Raw genomic sequence first — 23,674 nt, forward strand, 5'->3', positions numbered from 1 at the left:
TCTAGACTCCAGAGAGCATTTATTTGCCTCTCTCTGGTGCTAACACATTCAGTGGTAGTAAATTGGGTCTTGAACAGAGGTCCATTCATTCTTTGGAGCCATTGGTGTGCACCAGCAGAAATACTTAGTGGGTTGAAATAATATATTGGCATCCTGAGCACCGACCCTAAGCAGCTTAGACTCAAAACAGAGCCTTGCCTGCACAACACTTCCGAAGGATTGTGCATTTGGAAGTGTTTTTATGATCCGCTGTCTTTTCAGCCTGGTGAAGGTCAGCAGACATTTCCCCCGTTTAAAGAAAAGCTGGGATTAGTGGGGGAGGGAGAGATTGGAGGGAGGACACAGTCACGCAAGGTTATGGAGAAGCCAGATGGCAGAGAGGGAGAATTCTAGCAATACTCTCCAGGGTTTCTGGAGGCCGCGACTTCTAAGGGAAGACGGGCGCTTTAATCCAGACCCAGACCAAGGCCTTCCGACCCGGGGTGAGCCCAGGTGAGGACTAACCACTGTCCCTGTCGGTCCCTCTCCCCGGGCCCGGTAAGCTTCCGCGGAGGGCGGGCGCTTGGCTAGGGCGGAGCTTTCAGAGCCAGGTTCGGGATGGGATTGGGGGACAAGTGAAGAGTTTGGTGGAGGTGGGCTGGGTAGCTCATCCCAGCATCCCAGCCTCCCAGTCCACTCGGAAGGTCTACAGGAAAACAAACACGTTCCCCAACCCCCTCACCCCTGAGTCTCGGATCCCCGCCCAAAGCGGGCGGGAGGGGGTCGGGCCCCTGCCAGGGCAGCGCACCCTGGGGGCGCGGAGCGCGCACCGGCCTCGCTCTCGCCCCCGCCGAGGGGTCGCCTCCCCGGCGCGCGCTCCCCGCCGCTTCCCCCGGCGGCGGCGGCGGCGGCGCAGGGGAAGGGGTGGGCGGGGGCCGGCTCTCTCCGCCCACCGCGCTCCCGCCGCACACGCTTCCCAGCACCGAGCCAGCGGCGGCCAGGCGGCGGGGCCAGCCCCGCTCCCTTCTCGCCGCCGGCGCCGTTCTCGGCCGGGCGGGCGCGCGCCGCGATGGCCCCGGCGGAGCAGGGCTGAGCCCGCCGCCCGCAGCCCCCGGCCCTCTCCGGCCCAGCCATGGCGAAGCAGTACGATGTGCTGTTCCGGCTGCTCCTCATCGGGGACTCTGGGGTGGGCAAGACCTGCCTGCTCTGCCGCTTCACCGACAACGAGTTCCACTCCTCGCACATCTCCACCATCGGTAAGGGGCGCTGGCCGGGGGGCGCGCCGCCCTCTCCGCCGCCGCCGCCTCCACCTGTCCGGGCGGCGGTGCGCCTTCTCCATCCCGGGAGCAAGGGTCCGCCCCTCCGGCTAGAGGCGGGGGCGCCAGGGGCGAGGGCGCGGGGATGAACCCCGGGGTGCGGGACCGCCCGCTGGGGATTTAAGCCTGGATTCCTGGAGGTAACAGGCCGCCTACTGCTGTCGGTGACTAGGGTAGGCGCTCGGGCCTCAGGCTGGGGCGCTTCCCCGCAGAAGCCGAGAGAATGGGGTGGCCTAGGCCTGGGTACCCCAAGGTGGGGCAGTGGAGAATCATAGCCACCGATATGACACCCCACACCCCCAGGTGCAGAGGGGGAGGGGAAGGACAGCTTGTGCTCAGGGCGAGGGGTTCAGAGTAGGGGGAGCCGAGGCACTGGGTACCCCTCAGTTCAGGGGTGACCCAGTGTGGAGCCAAAGCGGGGAAGAGAGGAGGAAGGGAGGGGCCAAAGGGATTGAATTGACAGGGTGCAGCTGTGAAAGTAAGCCACAAGGTGGGAAACACCTGGAGGAGGGCGTAGGTAAGCTGAGAGCCCGTGCGCGGGGGGAACGAGGCATGGCTCTACAGCTCCAGAAAAACATCAGTGGAGGCGTTTTTTTTTTGAAGGAGGCTGAGAGGGATGAGGACCAGGAGGGTTACTCGCCAGGCCAGGGGCTCAGAAGGCAGGCGGGGTTCAGAATACATCTCTGCTCTCCAGTGCCCGAGCCTGTGCTTAGAGGGGAGGAGGCCTTGGGGCATATGCTGGACAGGGCTGTTATGGAATCACTCATTCTGGGAGGGAGTGGGTGGCCTCCCCTCTGAGCCGCCTTTCGCTCTTGGGTCCTGAGTGGCCGCCTCCTCTGAGAGGCCTGAGTTGAGGGCGTTTCACCCATATCTAGCAGGTTCTCTGATGACGCCCTGGAGTGGCCTCAGCACTGCCCAGGTCCTTCTCCCGTCAGGAAGGGCCCCACACTCCACTTCCACTTGAGACTTCCACCCTTCCTCCCCACACCCACTCCTTGCCAAGAGAGAAGAGGAGGCAGGTAGAGCCAGGAAGAACAAAGCCCCATGGTTCAGAGGCAGTCTTTGTTGTCAGACAGACCTGGGAACCTCACTTTGGGGCAGGGCGACCTTGAATATCACGTAACTTTCTCATCTGTAGAATGGGAAGGATAACGCATTCCTGCCTCTCCAGATGCTGTAAAGATTAGATGAGATGACGATTGTAAAAGCGCTTAGAACAGAGCCAGACACCGAACCTGGAAAAGGCTGGTGATTACTACTGTTGTCATCATCGAGGAGCTCCTAGGGTCTCCTTCTCTCTTTGCTTCATTATCCTCAAGGGACTCAGGGTCCGGGACAGGTGCACTCATGTTCCTCAGGGGAGCTGTAAGCCTAGCTCCTTGGATGTCCAGGAGCTTGGGCTGGGCTGCTGTTTGAATGAGAGACATCTTGGGAATGGAAAGGGTCTGCAGGCCAAGGGAGGGCTACAGGCCTCTGGGCAAGGCGCGGGGGAGAGGAGATGTTGGGGAAATGCCTGGGCGTGGCTGAGGAACCAGATGGGATGTGAGGATGGGTTGCAGCAGCTGAGGGTTTCTTGAATGCTTTCTTGTTTAAAGCTTACTGTTGGTTTTGTGATTTTGCGTTATCTTGGTCATGTTTTTCAGCTGTAACTAAGAACCTAGGGGAAAAGTTGGATGGTCAAGAAAAGCTTTCCCTTCTGTGATACAGAAAGGTCACCAGGGAGATTGCCAGGAGACAAATCAAGGAGCCACAAGGATGGGTACTACCAAGTCCTATTCATTAGTTTATCTATCCCCCTTCCCCCCCAAAAAAAAAAATCTGTAACTAGGCTCAACACTGCAACCTGAAGATTCTCAGATGAACAAAGCCCGGCGTCACCTCTCTCAAGCTGCTCCTTGTCTAAGACACATTCTCTTACCCTCGTGGACATTGTTCTCGGTGCCTTTCCCAGGGCTGTTTCTGTGAATAGGGAAAATGGGGGCAATTCTCCAGTTACTGCCAAGACGGAGTTCAGATTCTTGGACCATGTCGATTTGTGATTCACTGTTGAGGTCACTTACTGTAAGAGCATGTGACATTCCAGAGAAGAGCCTGCAGGGGGTGACGAGGAGACCTCCCAGGTAGGCAGAGGCACTGACCGCCCCGCCTCTTTCCAGTCCGCAGGTGGGTAGGTGGCCCTGAGCTGGCATTTCTTTCCCATGCAGCTCTGCTGACCTGGAAGGGGGCCGATGCAGAGGCAGGCAGTCAGTGCCACGCTGTTCCCTACCATTTCTTCACCTGTTAAACCAATTCATTAAGCATTCACCACAAAGTACAGTGCCAGGTGTGTTAGAGACAGACTGCAGTCCACCTTTGCCTGCCCACAGAAGCCTGTGATCCAGCTGGGGAAGCAACACAGGCCAAAAAAGAGCCTTGGCCACAGGGAGAGAATCTATCTGAGAGCATGTGGTGAAGCATTCTTCAAATGTAGGGGAGGGATGACAGTCCTTATCGTTACTGGTAATGAAGGTATCACCAGCAGCTCGATAACCCTGGAAGGCTTGCCTGAGGCAGCCCGTGAATGGTGAGGGGCCCATGCATAAGTGCTGATGCTCCCTGAAGTGCTCGATGGAGGAGGTCGCGGAAGGAGAGGAGGCCGGGTGAATGGGAAGCGGCAGGAAGGCTCAGTGGGAAGGGGAGGCTGGAGCGAGGCCTTGCAGTGTGGGCTGCTTCTCAGTTCCTCCTGCAAGGGAAGGAGCAGATGGAGTGACAGGAGCAGAGATGACAGAGGTGGGAATTCAGTGGGTGTTCACGGAGCTCTGGGCAGTCTGGCTGGAACAGAAGAGAGGGAAGGAGTAAGAACATTCCTCTGTTTATCTCTCTGTCTCCCAAACGATAGTTCAGGTGCCTTGAGGGTCAGACCAAACCTCATTCCTCGTTGTTTTCATCGTCCTAGTACAGCGCCGGGCACGCTCTCCATAAATGTCACACTGGTGAAGGAAGAAGGGTAGGGGGCACAGCAGGCCTGGCTGAGGAGCTGGCTGAGCCCCTTTGCAACGGTGTCGAGGGTTTCTGAGTAGGGGGATGACAGGAAGAAGGTGGCAATTAGGATGTTGGCCGGGAGACCAGTGGTAGTATCCGGGCACATCGGGCCCTCTCAGCTCATCCTCTGGCGCCCACACCTTATTCTGGAGCCCCACACAGTCACCTGTTCTTGCTTCCCTCCAGAACTGGGGAGTAGTTCACATCCATCGACCTGGCCCCTTCCGAGAGGCCTCGTGTGGCTGGCACTGCCTGCCCAGCAGGGAGACAATGTCCCGTCCCAGTGGACATCTCCGTGCGGGGACCTTTGACTTCCTTTCTGCGTGGCGACCACATGTCAGCCACGCATGCAAACTGTAGGGATGGCCCATGAGTTGGCATTCTCCCTCCAATCCTTGGTCTTCCCTGAGTAGACCTGTCACCTGGTCTTGAGACTGTTTTGTCTTAAAGGCCACCTACTGGGCTTGTAGGAGGCTTTGGCCTATGATTTTCCAGTTTGACTGGTTGAATGGCTGTGGCTTCGGGCCTGGTTCCTTGGCGGGCTTTGCTGATGCCATATCATCTTTCTCAGGAAGTTCTGTTCTCTCTCTGCCTGGGGCAAGGGCTTGTGGCTAACTGAAGAGGGGCGAGTGGGCTGGGGAAGGACCAGCAGGGAGAGACCTGAGCCTGCTGTCGAATGGCCTAACAAACATGGGGGCTGATGCTTGGGCACCGCAGTCCTGGGGTCTCTGGGCCCCCAGACTGTAAGGCACTGTGTATACGTGCTATGTGAACTCTGGGAGGGTCAGGAGGGTCTCTGTGCCCCCCAGCTCCCCCAGACCCTGAAGAAGGGGAGGGGAGAAGATGAGTCGAACAAAAAGAGCACATGCCTGAGATTCGCCATGGCCTTACAGACAGTTAACGTCTCTGTCGTTAATTTCCACATCTGTAAATTGGAGATAGTAACAAACTCTGCTTTAATGCTTGTGAAGATTACAGGGGCTAACAGATACAAAGCACTTGGCAGAGCTCTCAGAAAAAATGGCAGCTGTCCTCATTGTGTTATTATGATCATTCCTAGTTCACAAGAACGTTGGAGATGAACGATACGTGCTCTGAGGCCCTCCTGTCCATCACTCATGCGTTTGGTCATTCAGGCACTATCTACGGAGCACCCACCACTCCAAGCCAGGAGCCAGGCAAGGAGCTGGGGAGACACCAGTGAACAACACAGGGGAGCACATGCATAGGCTCTGGGTTTTATTACAGTTTTGGTGCCAGTTCCCCGCTTGCCCTGGCAGAGCCAGGGGCTGAGAATGAAGAGTGAGTTTGTGAGGACATGCAGAGGTGGAGGAGTGGGGCGAGAGGTGACCTTAGGAGACAGGGCGGCTCCGCCTTAAGGCTCTGACCTCAGCCAGCCACGTGTTGCTGGGCTCCCTGGCCCTGCTGCACACCCCCCTCCCCCAAGGACGTGATCCCCGAGCGCGGCTGGAAAACCCTCTTTTCGGCTGCTCTATGCACCTGTGCCAACCTGCATAGCTCTGCAGATTCACCCACGGCTTCGAGTGCCCCGGTGCCGCCTTCCTCCCCCTCTCCTCCTGCCTGCTTCCCAGACAGCTGGGTGATGAGCTTTATAACATCCAAATCGATAGTTGGCCATTACCCTTCCACCCTGATTGCCAGCTCTTCTCAGAGTGCCTTCTGCTGTAATCTAATATTTGTGCCTGTTTCCCTGTAAAACTGCCAGTTTTCTGCACAGGGCTCTGACCTCTCCTTGGCTGTTGTGCCCTGGGCAATGTGCTTTGTCAAGCGGATCACAGAGCTTCCTGGACACTTAATTCCTCCCACTGAGGAGGAAAGAATGAATCATCGGCCCTATTTTATTACTAGGAAAACTGAGGCCTGAGAGAAGTGATGACTCACGTCTTACACGCAGGTGACCCCAACGTGAACCATCTCCTCTCCTCCACTTGCCCCAAACTGCACTGGATGTGCCCCTGCTCACCCCAGAAGGCCCTCCAAAGGTGCCAAGCAGAGCCTCTCTCCTGTGAGCCAAGGTGGGGAGACAACGTGCTTCCCTCACCTGCTCTGAGTGCTCCGGGCTGGAGGGCCAGTTGTGTCTCTGCTGTTAGATGAATCTGGGGGACTGTCAGGGGCCATGATTGAGGAGTCTGGCTGGGGGCACCTCTGAAATTGAGATCTGAGTGGTGCCCTCATGTTGCTATTCTGAGAACATATTTATGGAGAACTCGGTGACTGGAGCCCCCTGTTCCACAGAGAGGGCCAACAGTTGGCTATAAAATATGGGTCATTCCCTGATCCCTCTTCTCTGATTAAAATTTTCTCTCCACTCATCTTTTCTCCTAGAACGTAGTGACTTCATTCATTCACTCATTTATTCCCTCACTCACCTACGTATTCTTTTTTATTTTTTTCTTTTACTTACTCAATTTTGTTGAATAATATATTACTGAGTGGACATCCCTGGTGGCTCAGACAGTAAAGAATCTGCCTGCAATGCAGGAGACCCGGCTTCGATCCCTTGGTCGGGAAGATCTCCTGGAGGAGGGAATGGCTACCCACTCCAGTATCCCTGCCTGAAGAACTCCACGGACAGAGGAGCCTGGAGGGCTACAGTCTATGGGGTCGCAGAGGTGGATACGACTGAGCAACTAACACACATACACATGTATACTGAGGGTCTGCCTTCTGCCAGGCCATGAGAATATAGAGTGAAAAAGATGCTGGCCTCTGGGAGCTCACAGTGCTGTTGAGGAGTCAGACATCCGGACAGACAACCAGGATATTGTGCAAAAGCAATATCAGAATGCTTTGGAATCACAGAGGAGTGATATATTCCCCCTGCGTTGGTTGGTGAAGGCTTCACAAAAGAAGTGACATTTGAGTGAGGCCTCTGAACTGAGCAGGGTTCCCAAAAGGATGAGGGGTGGAGGAAAGGTGTGTGGAGAACACCTCATGACTTGGGGCTGCTGCTTTTCTGTCTGGCCGGCCCAGCGGGTAGCAGCTGGTCATGGCTTTGTCAACTAGATCCTGGCAGGGAGCCTGCTTTGCGGGCTCTGTGAGTGGGCAGACATGTCTAGAGGCCCAGTCCCCTCTGAGATGTTTGCTCCTGAGGCTCCAGGCCCTTGTTTCCTCCCTGCTTTGCCTTCTGCTTCTGGGTCACATTGACAGGCCCAACCGGGAAGAGGCTTGGCAGAGGGTGGAGGAGTGGGTGGTCCGAAGCCTGGCAGACCTTGGCTGCCTCAGCAGTACCCACCGACCACTCAGCAGTCAGCTTCCAGAGCAAGGCCCAGGTCATGTGAGAGTGGGGCAGGATGGGGTTGGCTGGAGTGCACGGCACATTGCCTGGAGGCCCTATGGGGGTCTGTGCATGCAACAGTGGGGAGAGCAAGGGGACCGATGTTTCCTGCACACCCACTCTGCACAGGAATGGGGCACTGTACACCCATGAGCCTTTCGGGTAGAAATCTCATCATAAAGTGGGCGCGAGGAGTCTCCAAGTGGGCCTTGCCAGCATTTGAGGGGTTTCTCAGTGCGTCCTTCAGTTAGAGCCTCCAGATGAGTTCCTGTGTACACGAAGGTGTGTGCGCACATGTGCGTGATGAGGGTGGGTCCCCAGGAGCCCCCTTGCTGAGCTTTCCCTCTTTATAACACAGAACAGAATGATGTGGCCCCTGTATTTTTCCTCTTCTGAGGAACTTTGAGTTTGACTGAAATGTGTTCCAGCCTGAGGGATATTTGCCACCTTCCCTGCCTGGGGCCCTGATCCTTCAGACCTTCTCCCGTCTGGTGCCTTCTTGTCATTCCATCCTCAGCTCAGGTGTCACCTCTTTTCAAAGGTCTTCTCTGACCAGCCAGCCTAAAGCAGGTCACACCTGGGTGTCCTCACCCTCTACTCCACAATTCTGCTTTTGCCCCAACACGTCTCACTCTGGAATGACTGGTTTCCCTATTTGTTATCTGTCTTCCCCACTGCAATAGAAGCCCACTGAAGACAAGGATATTTCTGTGTTATTCAAGGCTGTGTCCCCTGGCTTTTTAGTTCCTGGTAGATGAACTAACAATAACAGTTTGCTATGAATGAATGAATGAATGAATGCATACATTTCCTAGAGGACTTCCCTAGAGGGAAGCTGCAAGTGGTATTGATTTTTTTGGGGACTCACAGACCCCAAAGTACGGAGAAACTCACTCCGTACTTATGTGTTTGGGATTGTGAGAAGATGGGGAGAGTTCTGTAAGTGGTGAACAGTTTCCAGTAAGTTCTCTGCTCAGATACATGCCACAGGAGAGGCTCAGACATAGCAGGGAGCACGAAGGCAGCTCCCGTGGTCCCTGTGTGAATGGGGTCCTCTCTGGTGAATGCACACTTGAGAGGTCAGTGTCTTAGACTAAGGTCAGTATTGCCTGTTGCTCAGGGTCACTGCTGGTGTCAGACAATGCCCAGCAACTTAGCCAGGCTACTGAAGTGGCCCTCCAGGATTCTGGAGTAGGAGCTCCCTGGGCTCAGGCACTGGGGCACGCATTCCTCCCAGCATCACGGGAGTTCATGTTTGACTGGGAAACCCTTCTGTGTGGTAACAGCCCTTGGGTTCCTGCATCTCCAGAGAGTCTCAAGATCTGATGTGAAAAAAGTAGCCTCCAGAGTTGTTGCCCGTATCATCACGTGCACTGCATCTGATTGTGTCTTAGAAAAGAGAGAATGTTGTTCTGACATCACCAGTCTGTCTTGTGGGTGGACGGGTGAACTACGGCCTTTGATCTCAGGTTGAATCACAGCCTTGGGAGTTAGAGGATCAGGACTCTGCCAGAGGCCCTGCTTCCAATCCCTCCCAGAGTGCGATGGTTCAAATGCGGCCTGATGCCCTTTCTCAGAGAGCCTGGGGACACCTTTTCCCCAGCATGAGGGACAGTCATTCCAGATCTGGATAAGGGAAAGTCAGTGGTGTGCAGCCCCACAGACAGGGAGGCTGGAAGTCCCCAGACAGAAGGGAGAGAGGAAGGGGGATGCAGCGAGTGGCAGGTTTGGGGCAGAGAACGCTCTCCCCTGCCCTGAACCCAACTGGTGTGAGGCCCGTTGTGTGGCCTGAGCCTCTGTCTGGAACTTTCTCTCAAGCTTTGTCTCAGCTGTCCCTCGTCTTCCGCCTTTCCTTGTTCTTCCCCTCATTTGTCCCTCAGCTGGCAGGGACATGGTGTTATACTTTGCTCTCTTGCTGAGGGAAGGGCATCACTCTGGTGCCTTGTTTGGGTGGCAACGTCAGAAAGCCACAGCCCCACAGGGTCTGCCCTTCCCTCCAGACGGCGTTGGGGTTTCTCAGGGTGACCTCCTGCCCCGTCCCCCGGGAGCACCATGCGCCCAGCACATGCTGGTTTCCTGCAGGGGACGGGGCTGGGGGCCTTCCTGGGACTTGAGCTTTGTAACTGGAGCCACCACGGCTCCAGGGATTGGATGTCTGCCTTGGGTTTCAGGTGTATTAAGTGATTCCTGTGGTGGCGTCGCATTGCTGAGGAGAAGGCTCAGGTCCCCAGGCTGCTGGGCCTCTGGGCTGCGGTTGATCACGATGATAGCATTTGGCACAGAAAAACCCTGTTTCCACCTGACGCCCGTGGCACCGGGCGGGCAGGCAAGCTGGCACCTGACATTAACACATGAGGTGCTGGCCTGCCGACAGGCACAGCTAACTTTGCTGGACTTCAGGTTGTAGCCAGACTCTGGGGGCCATCTGGCTCCCACGGTGGGCAGCATTTTCACTTTTTGTTGAAACGCTGCGGCTTAGTGTGGCTGCCTCCCCTTTTTGCACCTCTCTCCTTCCTTGTCCCAACACGAGCCCCTTCCAACTTTCTAGGGCTCTTTCTATTCCCCAATCTGGGACCCTAATCTCATCCCCTGCATAGGACACTGATAGCTTTCTCAACTAACATTTAATAAAACTCGATGTGCCAGGCTCTGTTGTGGGTTTCATAGCTTATCTCATAATCCTCACAGAAATCCTCTGACAACAGGGAATGTCATCCCCATTTTACAGGTGGGGAAACTGAGGCAGAGAGAAGCTGAGTAGCTTTCCCAAGACCACAGAGGTAATTAGTGGTAACGGCAGGATTGGAACCAAACTCTGGCCCCACAGTTGTGTTCTTAATGGCCTCGCCAGTCTGTTTCTTGAGCTGCAAACTCCTGTGCTTTCCAGGGCTTTCTCTGGAGGCAGACAAGGACAAGGAGTGCCGGTCCCCTGGATGTCCCCTGTCCCCTCCTTTCCCTGGTTTTCACAGGCCCTCTGCTGCTAGACTGGGCTGGCAGTAAGCCCCTAAGCTTGTCTTAGGAGCAGGGGCAGTGCCAGCGCCATGCCCCCGCCTGGTCCCTCTGTTCCGAGCCCCAGTACCCAGAGCAGGGCCCCCAGTCCTCTGACGGCAGCGCTGTGACTGTGCTCCAGGGCTCAGGTGGGGCTTGGCAGGCTCTGCAGTTGCTGCTGAAGGGGTGAGCCCACACCCAGGACCCGGGAGGGGCCAGAGGCCACCAGGGTGGTGAGGGCACCATCACAGGTGCGTCAGGACCTGGCATTGTCACTTCACTGAGGTGTTTTCTTGTCGCTGACTGCGAGGTGTTCAGACAGCAGGACACACGCCCCTGCTCTTGAGCCATGGGCACCCATCCCTCCTTCCACTCTCTGGGGCAGGGGGATGCTGCCAATGGATTGCTACTCTCTGCCTGGCACCGAGCTGGGGTGGAGGTGGAGATTTCGAAAACAGACACAGAATTTTGTCCAATACAAACTTTTTCCCCTGCCTCATAGGTACTGTGCATCTAGTGGGGGCTGGAAGACCAGAAGGGGGAGATGGTGAGGAGCGGGGTACATTGTCCGTTCCCGGGCCTGCAGCTGAGAAGACCGCCAGCCTAGAGGAGCCATCGGCAAGCACAGGCTGAGGCTCTTCTGGCATCCTGAGATGTGCTCTAAGGAGAGGGGGCTGTCCTGTAAGCACACCCACTGGCTGAGACCTGGAGCCCGGCATGGACGGGTGGCCGTGCTGGGACCTACGCCGCACATCTGTCTGCCTCCTGCTCCTCTCGGTGCCAGCTGGCTGGTCCCCTCTGCACCACCCGGAAGGCGCCGTGCTGGTCGGCTAAGCTAGCTCCCCTGCCCGTCGGCCAGGTCATGCTGTGGGTCACTGGCAAGCCCATTGATGGCCCTCTTTGGGGTCAGACGTCCACATTGGTCCAGGCAGGAGCTGCTTCTCCACAAAGAACATGCTGCAGCCAGCCCTGCTTCCCCGAGTGGAGACTTCAGGCTGTGCAGTTCCACCCAGAACGGGATACTGGGTGTGGCAGACACCACGATTGACGGATCTGAAGTTCCGGGAGGAGACAGTCAGCTGCTTGTCATGCTTTGGACCCTTGGGTGGGAGACAACCTCATCTTCTTGACTTTCTTCTCCCTGGACCCCACGGTCTCCAAGAACCTCTGCCCACTCTGTGTGGAGGGAGCTGCTGGTTCCTTCACACCCGAGTGTCCCCTATGCCCGGGAAGGAATGTCAGCCCGCTTGAGGAAACACTGAGTGGCCCTGTCCAGGGCGGTGCCTCTGGGCTTAATGGAATCACGAACTCTCGAAGAGCAAGGGGTTCCTTGAAAATAGGTTACAGTGGGCTTGCTCCACGTGTGCCCACTGCCTCACTGCTAGACACCTCGTAATACAAAACAGGTGTGGGGAAGGTGGGGCTGAGACAGAAAGGCAGTGAGATTCCACAGCTCGGAGGGTGGGGAAGCCGCTGGTCCAGGGAGGTGGCCTGGGCTGGTCTTAAGCGGCTGGTTTGCAGCTCTGGCTCGGCCACAGGATGTGGGAACAGGAGCAAGTTACTTGGCTTCTCAGCACCCCGCGGTGGCAATCCCCGCCCTGCCTCCTCTGTAGGGCTGGCATGAGAACCAAGGCCTCTGGGTCCTCCAGCCAGGGGCTGTGCTGTAATGCTTAGCAGTATCGTGAGCCGTGCGTGTGGTTCTGCCTGGAGATGGGCTAGAGAGTGGTTCTCAAGCATTAGTGTGCCTTAAGTGTAGTAGGTCTGGGGGGCCCAGAAGACTGGCCAGGCTTCTAACAGGCTCCCCAGTGATACTGGTGCTGCCAGACAAGCAAAGGTAGAGGCGTAGCAAGAGACTGGACTGTGCTGTCTCTCCTGACAAGGTGTTCTGGGTTTGTTTTTCTGGCTCCTCCCCAGGAACCTTTATTTAGCAAAGGGAACTATCTTCTATCTACTAGGAGGTGCACATATATTATCTAATTTATATCCTACACCAACCCTTAGGAGGCCAGTGGTAGTCTCATTCTTGCTGTTGTTCAGTCGCTCAGTTGTGTCCGACTCTTTGCAAGCCCATGGACTGCAGCATGTCAGGCTTCCCTGTCCTTCTCTATCTCCTGGAGCTTGCTCAAACACAGGTCCATTGAGTCGGTGATGCCATCCAACCATCTCATCCTCTGTTGTCCCCTTCTCCTCCTGCCTTCAATCTTTCCAGTGAGTCAGCTCTTTGCATCAGGCGGCCAAAGTATTGGAGTTTCAACTTTAGCATCAGTCCTTCCAGTGAATATTCAGGGTTGGTTTTCTTTAAGATTGACTGGTTGGATCTCCTTGCGGTCCAAGGAACTCTCAAGAGTCTTCTCCAACACCACAGTTCAAAAGCATCAGTTCTTCAGCGCACAGCCTTCTTTATGGTCCAACTCTCACATCTGTACATGACTACTGGAAAAATTTAACCGCTTTGACTGTATGGACCTTTGTTGGTAAAGTGATGTCTCTGCTTTCTGCAGACAAACAAACTGAGGCTCAGAGAAGTTGAAAGTTCCTCAAAGTCACATAGCAAGTGCCAGAAACATGATTCAGACCCAGGTCTTTCTGACTCTAGTGCCGAGCATAGCTTTTCCACTAAATTAGAACCCTCAGACTTTCCTCTATCTAAAAATCACCCAGGGATTTCCCTGGTGGTCCATGTTTAAGAATCTGCCCTCCAATGCAGGGGACACAGGTTTGATCCTTGGTCAGGGAACCAAGATCCCACATGCCACAGAACAACTAAGTTGGTGTGCCTCAACTAGAGAGAAGCCTGCATGCCACAATGAAAGATCCCACATGCTGTAACTAAGACCCAACACGGCCACTAAATAAATAATTTAAAAAATAAAATCACTCATAGTCCTGTTAAAAATACAAGTTTCAGGCCCTTGCTCTCAAATTCTGATTCATTAGGTCTAGGAAAGTCAAAGTATTGGGTTGGCCACAAAGTTCACTCAGATTTTTCCGTAACATCTCATGCTACCCACTAGTGTCATTTTGTTTTAAAAAAAAAAATCACTTCAGGTGATTCTAAAGCTAGGTATCTGCAGAGTACATCTTGAGAATCAGAATTCCTATGCTGCCTCCCTTGCGGCAAAGGAAGTGCTTCCCATGCAAAGCTTACTTCAGATGGAATCCTCAGTCTTCACTCAGCATGTACTAGAATCACCTGGAGAGCTTGTTAAACCACAGATTCCTATCCACCCCTGCCCAGAGCTTTGGATGCTGGAGATCTGAGGAACTGGCATTTCTAACAAGCCCTGGCTGATGCTGGTTCTGATACTGCAGGTCCGGGGACCACACTTTGAGAACCACCATCCTGAGAAGCCTGCTGTCAAAAGTGTGATCCGTGGGCCAGTAATATCTTTCTTACTCACCGTGAGGTTTGTGCAGCATTTCGGTCACATCTCACACCGACTGAATCAGAATCTGCATTTCAACAGGGTCCCCACGTGATTTGCATAAACTTTAAAGCTTGAGAAGCCTTAGAGGAGCCAGAGTGAAAACACTCTGGGGGTGGAGGCGGATGAAGACTCTTGTCTTCTCCCAGGAGAGGCTGGAGATGCGACACAGGTGAAGCTGTTGGGGTGTGCACCCAGAGGGGCTGAGGACAGCTGAGAGGTGAGACTCGGAGGATAGAGGACACCCCCACCCAGGGAAGGTGGGGACGGCAGGACAGCCTGAGGAGATGATGTGGGCCTCAGAGCAAAAGCTTCATCAGGCAGCGGTCACTTCGCCCGTAAGTCAGTGGACAAGGTGTTCTCTTGGACGCTTTCAGCGATAGGGGAGGGGAGAAGGGGTGGACCGGGGCTGAGCCCTTCAGCATGAAGGACAGCGGCTGTGAGGAATGTGGTGGGTGAACCACCTCGAATAAACAGCTTCTGAGCAGCAGCGAGGGCTGGCTGAGGTGGGAAGGCACGGTTTCCTGGGTGACTGAACAAGGCCTGCATTTTGACTCTGCCCAGCAGTGCTCAGCGGTGGAAAAAGCCAGCAGCCACACGGGGACAAGGAAGGGGCCGCAGACGGGCATAGGGCACTAGGGCTGACTGGAGGTGGACGTGGTGGAAGGTACAGGCGGTGGGGGAACAGCATAGAGGAGCAGGTCCCACTGGAAGATCTCTGGGCTGTTCCTTTTTCCATTTAAGAAGGAGGTGAGTGGGTGGGAGAGGAAACCCCTCAGAAGGCTTAGACTGTTTCATCCCTTGTGCAGGGGAAGAGCTGATTTTTTTTTTTAAACTTCTCAGAGGTGTTACAGGTTTGATGGCTGGTCAGGAGGGCCTTGGTTGCAAAATGGTGGGGAGTGGAGGGTGCTGTGAGCCCCCAGAATTCCACAGACTTGCTCCCTGGCCACACGGCTGAGAAGCGAGGGAAGAGGGGAGAAGGAGGCCAAGCCCAGCGCTCACTCCCAGGGTGGCTCCCTGTCTTGTCAGCCCTGCTTCTCCTCAGACCTGCCTTCGGTCTCAGGGGGAAGCTCCCCGGCTCTGGGGGCACTTCCCCTGGCTGAGTGCTTTTCCGTTTTTCCAGAGAGAAACAGAAAAGCGTAGGTAAGACCCCTCCGCCTGGGTAACACACAGCTCTCCTCTCGTTTCCCCGAGAGACAGTACAAGGGCCCTGCCCTCAAACAGGCCTCGGCTACTTGCGGGGCCGACCTTGGACTCCTTATCTCACCTCCCGGGGCCTTTGTTTCCTTTCCCAATAAACTGTAGGGGCAGGGGCCATCTGTCTTCTTGGCCACTCTGTATGCACCTAGCACTGCCCAGGGCATAAAGTTCCTATAGAAGTTTGTAGAATGAAGGAAATAGACCCCTCTCTCTCAGCAGCCCCACCTGTGTGACCACTTGTGAAAGGCACTGTCCTTGGACTGAGCTGATAAAAGGATGAGCCAGGTTTTTTATAAAGTAAACAGCATCACCTATTCTCCTAGGAAGATGGCACTGTACCAGGAAAGAGCAAAGGTTTCTTGATTCCTTTCCATGCCAGGTGTTGCAGAGAAGCAAAGTCTTGACAACTGTTTGTTTAGGGAGTGGGTGAGCACACTTCTGCACAGTCCCCCCACCCCAAGGCCAGGGGCCCCCTCTCCTTCCTTCTCCCTCTGCTTTTCTACTTTCTGGGCACCCTCCGAAGAATGGCTGCCGGATGTCGCATATTCGGAAAAGTACAGCTCAAAAGATATGAATCAGCTTGGGCAGGTGAAAAATGATTCATGTCCGACCAACTTGATTTAGTTCATGTTGTCCAGTCTGAGTCTTTTCCTCCTTTTTAATTAAATGATGCTTGGTCTTGATGCTGAACTGGATAAGCGGGGGAGTATTCATACCGAGCTGGAGTGGCGCTGGGGATTTCAGCACTTTGGGGGCTGTGCTGTAAAGCCCAGGGACTGTGGCCCAGAAGTCTGCCTTCACCCTGTTCCCCCCCGAACGCTGGTTAGTGGTGCCCATTCTTGACTTGTCTCCAGGGAGTGCACGAAGACTGCAGCTTAGCCACCTTACCTGGCACGAGCAGGGCTGGGCAGAGGTGCCCCATCTCTGCTGTCACCAGACTGACGCCTGCGTGCTGCTGGTGGCGCTGACTTCGGTCGCAAAAATCCCCGGATATATTTCCTCCCTGGGCTGGTTTGCTAGACCCCTTATGTTTCCTGTGTCTCGCGGCAGCTTAGCTCCTCAAGCCCCTGGGCAGATGAGAACCCTGTCTGTGTGTCCCTCCCTCCCCAATGACGTGCTGTGCCACTGCCTCTTCACACGGTCACTGGCGGTCACCCAGGAGCACCTGTGTGCACCAGGGCTGAACTCGGCCTGGTGACAGCTGTGACCGAGGGAATGGCCACCAGGTGCCAGGCACAGCATGTCATTTGGTCTTCTCAGTGACCCTCTGAAATGACCGGTAATGTCCCCATTTTACTGACGAGGAAATGGAGGCTCAGAGAAGCAAGATGCCCAGGGTCCTGGCTATGAATTATGTGGTCAGAGTCAGGATTCAAGTGCTGCCCTGACGTTCAAGCCCATGCTCCTTCTGGTAAACCACAGTGCCTCTTGTGGTGGCCAGGCCTAGTCAACAACACATGCCCTGGGCCATCTCCTTGGCGGGCCTTTGCTAGTTGCCGGCGGCTTCATACACACCATGGGGCGAAAGTCCTCTTTTGCCACAATCTCTGCCTTTTCCACATTCATGACGGCACTGTAACCCCTCCTGGCTGCTAATAAGGCAGAGAGAGAAACAACCCAGGCGCATGAGGTAAACTACTGTTCCTAGGGAACAGAGTTGCAGGAATACAGGTGGTTCTGTGCAGAAGCAGAGACAGGAAGACTTCTCATGGGGGTAGAGTTAGACATGCTTTGGGGCGACGTAAGATAGCGATGGAGTGGATTCCGACCTGCTGTGAGTCTCAGACCCTTTAGTCCTAGCAACTCAAAGCTCAGGTAGGAAGGGAAGCACCATTCAAGGCCCTGGACACTCCCCAGGGTCTGTTTTTGGTTCAAGAAGGCCTTTCCCTCTTGCCATCTTTCTGCCAAATTAAACCAAAAGGAGAACCTCCAGGTATGAGTGCCCTGGGCCACACCTCAGGTCTCAGCAGGTACCCTTGCTAACGTCCTTGCTTGCTTCCTTTCCCCAGGTGTTGACTTTAAGATGAAGACCATAGAGGTAGATGGCATCAAAGTGCGGATACAGATTTGGTGAGTTGGGTGGGAGGAGAGGCCCCAGGGCTGTACGCAAGCTGCTGCTGCCGTGTGCACAACCCCAGGGCTTCATCTGGAGAAACTGGCCACCTCTTTGATGGGAAGATGCAGGAGTCTCAGAGCCCCTCTCCTGCTCCCATGAGCCTTAATCTCTCATCTTAGTTCCCTGACCAGGGATTGAACTCAGGCTCTTGGCAGTGAAAGCACAGAGTCTTAACCACTGGACCACCAGGGAAGTCCATCGCCTCTCTTTCTTGAGAAACTTTATGGGACTGACCACAAGTCACCAAAAAGCAAGAATTAGAAGGAATTGGCAAACTAAGCACTGTGGGTTTGTCTTCGAATAAAGCTTCTGTGTTGGGGCCAAGCCCCCCGCTGCACTGCACTGCAGTAGCATTAGAAAGAGGGAGAGCTATGCCCCATCCTTGCCTGAGAGTGCCTCACCACAGCACAGTGCAGTTCCCCAAGTAGCCACAGGGGGCCGCTGTGACTCTAGCCTGGTGCTCTTGGAAGCACGGCCTTTGCAGCGTTGGGAGCAGCCTTCCAGTTTCAGAGCGGTATGGGCTTTGCCTTCAGAGTTCCGGAGGGACTGGAGGTGGCGCCATTCCACCAGTCTGGCCACAGTGGCCAGATCCTAGAGACTGTTCTCTAAGGCCCAGGTATGGTTGTGGCTCCTGGTGCAGGTATAGTTGACAAGGCCCCACAAGCCCCGTCAGCACCTATGACCAGTCCTCTCTGCTTTAGAGTCAGGTACGTTTGGATCTACCTGGGCACCAAAGCTCCACTGATTTTTCAGCCTGCAGCTCTCCAGTTTCTCCGGCAAAGGCACAGGGTCTCCCAGCTCCTGTTCCTCCCCTCCCCACCAGCTTCCACAGTCCCTGCCTTTCTGACGGGCTGCCTTTCTACTGCAGGGACACGGCAGGGCAGGAGAGATATCAGACCATCACAAAGCAGTACTATCGACGGGCCCAGGTGAGACACTGTCCTTAGGGTTTAGAGGTGGAATGCTGCCACCCACACAGCTGGCTCTGGGCATTTGAGATGTTTGTGCCACTGATCCCCAAGTGGGTCCTTGGATTGCCTCCTGGGGAGTGGGGCAGGGGGTGCTCAGGGCAGTCTTTCGGTCACTTATTGATCATTTATTCATTCATCAGTTCCTCTGTGGGCACTCAACTACAGGCAGGTCCTCACCCTCAACTTCCACCCTCCTCCCCTGGCCAAAGACCCATGTGCCTTCCTGCCTGAGGGAGCTCTGTGATCTAGGAAGCAGTGGCTTTGGAGGGCTGAGAGGAGATTTTTCTAGGTGCTTATGGATCTTCATTATGCTAAGCAGGGAAGGGGGAGACGGCGACCCAGCATGTAAGCTGCCCCACCCCCCGCTTCTGGCCCCTTGACTGTGCAGTTTCCATGTGCGTCTGCCTCCCCCATCTCACCCTCCTCTCTCTCAGGGAATATTTTTAGTCTACGACATTAGCAGCGAGCGCTCTTACCAGCACATCATGAAGTGGGTCAGTGATGTGGACGAGGTAGGACACGCAGCCTCACTTGGGGGGGCGGTGGGGGGAGGGAGGGCATGGCGATGCCCACACGGGAAGGGCTAAGGTGGTCAGAGTTGACGAGCAGACACTACCAGGAACTCTCCGCTTCCTCTGCAGCCCTGGCTGCAGCCCCCATGGGTAAGACACGGGGGTGAGTCCCCAGCAGCCATGCCCTCATGCTCTGTACCCTGCCAGGCCTCCATGGCTGTGTCTTCCCCAGAAACGAGTTAGGACAGAGCCTCCACTGTGCACAGCTTCCTACCCGAAATCTCAGGACCAGGTGGAATTGGGAGATTGGGGTTCCAGTCCTGGCTCTGCCACCACAGCTGTGGAGCCTTGGGCATGCCCCTGGAACTCTTGAGTCCTCGGTTCCTCATCTGTAGAGTGAGAGGTTGGACTTAAGTCCAGGGTCCTTTCCAGCTGTCCAACCCAAGGGAGCACCAGTGTCTTCTATCTTCGACGGTCCCCATGACATCTCTCAGGGACCCCTGGGGTCAGCTGTGGTACTTGGGGGAGCCTGGTGCCTGCACTCCGTTGGCCCACTCTGTCCCTGGGGTTCTGAACTTTGGTGCTGGTGTGCTGTATGGTGGAGGCTGTATGGTGGGGAGATGCGGTGGGATGAGGAAGGCCGCACTCACTGGCGATTCTGCCTTCCTCTGGCCCTAGTACGCACCAGAAGGTGTCCAGAAGATACTTATAGGGAACAAGGCCGATGAAGAGCAGAAACGGCAGGTGGGAAGAGAACAAGGGCAGCAGGTAAGTGAGAGTGAGCTGGCTGAATCCACCCCTGGGTTTTCCATGGGCTTACAGGGCCAGTCCTAAGAAGTAGGGCCCAGGGTTCTATCACTGTCGGGGACCCCTCCCTCCCACCTCCCACAACGGCCTAAGGCATTTGGTGAGTTGCCATCTTTGAGGACAATGACTTGGGTCTATCCTGAAACAAAGGCCTGTCTCAGCTCCAAGGCCCCCAGAGCAGGATTACCTCTGCCTGAGAGCCCATCCTGGTTAACGAGGAGGAAGGACTTCAGGTTGCTGCCTCTATAGCAGCTCCAGGAGCAGCTTTGTTCTATAGTCATCTCATCCTACCCACCAGCCCCCACCACCATACCCACTCCCTGTCCTCCTGACACCTGGACAGAGGTTGGATGGAAAATGCGGGAATGAAGGGCCCATAGTCAGAGAAGCCATGGCGGCAGAGAGGGCAGGAGGATGATGCTGAGGGAATGTCCGAGTAAAGAGGGAGACCCTGCTCCCAGAGAACAGGAGGAACGATGGATGCCACTGAGGCCAGAGTCACCCACTTACTCTGAGGGGTCTCAGGAGCTTTCTGTTCCTCTTCAGTCAATAGCATCCATTAACCCTGGAAATAAAATTGTTTTTTAGTATATTAATTAAAAAGACATGTTCATTGAAAAGTCTGAAAGTAGAAGCTAGCTCCTACTAGAATATTTATATTTGTTGAGTGCTGTATGTGTGGCCCTGTGCTGAGCAAGTGCTTAGAGATAGATGCATTTAATCCTTCCACAACCTTGGTTAATAGACACACTCATCTCCTTTGAGCTGATGACAAAGCTGGGAGGCTTAAAGGGCATCAGTAAGTTGTCATCCAGCTCTTAAGTGACAGCACTGGTATTCAAGTCTGGGTCTGTTTGACCGCCAAGCCCATGTTTTTCATTAATTCGCCACAACATTTTGGGCCTCTCTGTCTTCTGATACATGATGTATGCATGTTGGGTGTGTACATGTGCACATGTGTACGTGTGTGTAGCTGGGTGGGGGTGGGGGTGCATGGGTGGAGCACCTTCTCCCAATCTCTTTTAGCCTGGTCTTTGGAGCTCGCAGTCTCATATGTGATCTACTTATATGATCTCATAAGTGATCTACTTATCTCGTGAGAAATGGTCACAACACAGCAGGGCCCTGAGCGTGGTGGCAGAAGGATGTGCCAGGTGCTGCGGGGCACCTCCCTTCCCTTGCTGACTCCCTTTCAGGAATGTTCTTCTCTTGCAGCTGGCTAGAGAGTATGGCATGGACTTCTACGAAACAAGTGCCTGCACCAACCTCAACATTAAAGAGGTGAGCACTCCTGGGCTGAGTCCAGTGGAGTGGCGAGGCAGCTGAGGGGCCAAGAGCAGATGAGCCCCGCTTGGGCAGGGGGCGGGGCGGGGGGCAGCCACAGGGGCGCCGGGGAAGAGGGGGAGACGCCCGGCTAACGATGCTGCTTGCTTTCCCAGTCCTTCACGCGCCTGACGGAGCTGGTGCTGCAGGCGCACAGGAAGGAGCTGGAAGGTCTGCGGACGCGTGCTAACCACGAGTTGGCCTTGGCGGAGCTGGAGGAGGAGGAAGGCAAACCCGAGGGCCCGGCAAACTCTTCCAAAACCTGCTGGTGCTGAGCATCCTGCGTGGAGCACCCCCGCACAACCCCCCTCTCCCCGCAGGAGGCCTGCGGGCACAAGGGAGCCTGGGCCTCACCCTGCTGCCCCTCTCCTTCGGGTGACCCTGCGGCATGTTGGCCGCTGCTCCTCCTCCCCCTGCCTGGCCCCGGGGAGCAGCCTCGCCCCCAGCCCTCCACCTGGGGGGGCCCCGCCAGCCTGTGTCCCCAGCCACAGGCCTGCTGCGAGCCCCCCGATGTGTGACAAGCACGTCTTCACTGCCTGGAGCTCCCAGGCGATGCCCGAGTCTGGAGTCAAGGCCACTGTAGGTTCCTTGTCTCTCGGCGCGTCTGGTCTCCTCTCCGCTGTTTCTCGCTTCTTCCCACTTCTCTCTCTGTCCCTTCTGCTCAGCTGTATTTGTATGGAAGCCCTCACCTCCCCACGCCTGTGTGTCCAGGTCCCTGCTGGGGCAGCGCCTTCCCCTTCCTCCTCACTCAGGCCCAGGGCCACACTCCCCCTGCTCTGCTCCCAGGAGAAGCCCCACCTGCAGCCCCCGGAGCTGTTTCCATCTTCCCCGGCCACCACCTGCCCCTTCTTGTGCCACGGGCCTGCCTCCCGGTGACCAGGCAGAAAGGAAAGCGAGGGAGGAAGGAAAGCCCTAACTGGTGGTCCCCACCTCGGGGCTCTCCTCCCTCCTACCCCAGTTTACCCCGCACTTGGCTGCCCGCCCACCTGCCTCCTGGGGGACCTGAGCTCGGAGACAGGTGCTTCAGAGGAGAAAAAAAAATGATGAGGGGTGGCAGGGATTAAAAAGTCACCTCCATTCTCTACCTCCTGTACCCGCTGGGCTCCTGAATTTAAAGATGTGGATCAAGACCTGTGAGCACTGCAGGGGTGAGGAGAGCCTCCCCACCCTGGGGCCAATCACACACTGCAGGAAGGGGAGTGTTTGGAAGAGAAGGGCCAGCTCCTATAAGTTAAGAGCTGGGATAGCAGTTTGCAAACCAGAGAGGAATTGGGCAGTAGCAGGGATTACTGGGCCCCATCTTCCATTTCTTATGTAAGAAGGGCATTTCCCCACCATCCCCTGGCAGGTGACGGAACAAAACCAGGCTGGTGGTCTTTCGTTGAGCCCAGCCTTTGGCTCTTAAGGTTCTCCCGAGACCCAGAGTCTGTGGGAGAAGGGTGGGAGCACGTGGGCAGGAGGCAGGCAAGCCCTGGGTAGGAATGTGTGGTGCTCTCCCTTCAGCCTTCAGGATCAAGTGCTCATCTTGTTCCTTGAGCTCCTGAGTCAGAGGCTCTTGGGTTTGCCAACTGCTCCGTGGCAACAGGTGGGGGGAAGCGGATTCCCTCCTCCAGGGCCCTTTGTTTCAGGAAGAAGTTAACTCCATACAGTCCAGAGTAGTTGTCAGGAGGCCCTTTGAGGGGGGAAACATGTCAGTTAGCAGCCCTAGGAGGGCTTCTACCTTCCCAAGATGGGAGGAGGATCGGTCATAAGCTGTGAGGCATGGCTGGTGCTGGAGCAAAAACAAAGAACTAGGCATCGCACATTCACCAGTTGTTAATAAGAACTAACGTCCAGGACACATGTGTGAAGGATTAAGAGCCCCACCGACTCCTCTGGAAAAAAAGGTGAGGGATGAAATCGCCAAACCTTCCCTCCTGATTCTTAATACCACATCAGGAGAGGGCAGCTCAGGATGTAGGGACATGGGACAGGTCCCTATGTTGGGAGGAAAAAGAAAGCCAGAGTAATCATAATTGTCGGCTGATGAGAAATGTGAAGAGCTAACTCTCTAGGATGAAGTCACGACCACAGCTGAGAATGCTTCCTTGAGGACTTGACTCCTCAAACATCTAGACATGGGCAGCATCAACTCTGGGGTGGGGGGTCGGCAGTGCCAGCCCTCGGTGTGCCCTCTACCAGGGACCTGAGGGAGGGGGCGTTTATGCTGGCTGTTGGCTCCAGCCTGTGGGTCAGTCGCCACTTCCCTGAAGATCTGGCCGAGCACCATTGCCTTCCTCTCTTAGCCCCCTCAGGAAAGGGACTGGATTTTTACTGTGCCCTAGGGGTTCTGGAAGGGAAACCTTGGGGTTGAGACTCTATGGCCTGAGAAGCCGCATCCACGGGGCCACTGCTGGGGAGAGGTATGGGGCAGGAGGGGCGCTGGGGTTTTAGGGTGCAGCTAGGCTCACCAGGTACGAGAGGCGGCCTGGGCCCTGGCCTTAGACTGTTGAGCAGGTGCGCCTGCCTGTGGACTCCTGACCACGCCTTCACCTGCCGTCTTGAGACTCAGCGCCGCCCCGACACCCATTCCTGAGCCCCACCTTCTCCTGTGACGGGTGAACTTTCGTGTGCTGTGTCTCGGGTCCAGTAGAGGAATTGTGAGCAGGGTTCATCTATTTTAAACACAGATGTTTACAAAATAAAGAATATTTCCAATCACAGCTGCCTGTGTGAGTC

The 23,674-nt window shown here is 55.4% G+C and overlaps 1 protein-coding gene across 4 annotated transcripts; it reads left to right on the forward strand.

The window, feature by feature from the left end:
- Positions 1–376: 376 nt before the first annotated feature.
- On the forward strand, positions 377–23,645 carry RAB15 (RAB15, member RAS oncogene family). 4 transcript variants are annotated; one of them, XM_061156873.1, is made up of 7 exons: positions 377–492; positions 17,237–17,297; positions 18,212–18,272; positions 18,749–18,826; positions 19,505–19,594; positions 20,849–20,914; positions 21,073–23,645. In XM_061156873.1, the coding sequence occupies exons 2-7, from the start codon at positions 17,251–17,253 to the stop codon at positions 21,229–21,231; spliced, it is 501 nt and encodes a 166-aa protein (XP_061012856.1). In that variant the 5' UTR covers positions 377–492; positions 17,237–17,250; the 3' UTR covers positions 21,232–23,645. The 4 variants fall into 4 exon arrangements, with proteins under 4 accessions (XP_061012856.1, XP_061012853.1, XP_061012855.1 ...); XM_061156870.1 differs by lacking the exon at positions 377–492 and adding an exon at positions 1,059–1,235; XM_061156871.1 differs by lacking the exon at positions 377–492 and adding an exon at positions 15,755–15,815.
- Positions 23,646–23,674: the final 29 nt, after the last annotated feature.

Source organism: Dama dama, chromosome 12, assembly GCF_033118175.1.
Source record: "Dama dama isolate Ldn47 chromosome 12, ASM3311817v1, whole genome shotgun sequence".
In the NCBI taxonomy this organism is placed as follows: Eukaryota; Metazoa; Chordata; class Mammalia; order Artiodactyla; family Cervidae; genus Dama; species Dama dama.

Bases quoted from the DNA above. Each gene is read 5' to 3' on its own strand.
- RAB15 (XM_061156870.1), top strand. From the start codon at position 1,112: ATGGCGAAGCAGTACGATGTGCTGTTCCGGCTGCTCCTCATCGGGGAC. The intron at 17,298-18,211 runs GTGAGTTGGGTG...TTTCTACTGCAG, and splicing joins AAAGTGCGGATACAGATTTG to GGACACGGCAGGGCAGGAGA. The intron at 20,915-21,072 runs GTGAGCACTCCT...TTGCTTTCCCAG, and splicing joins CCAACCTCAACATTAAAGAG to TCCTTCACGCGCCTGACGGA.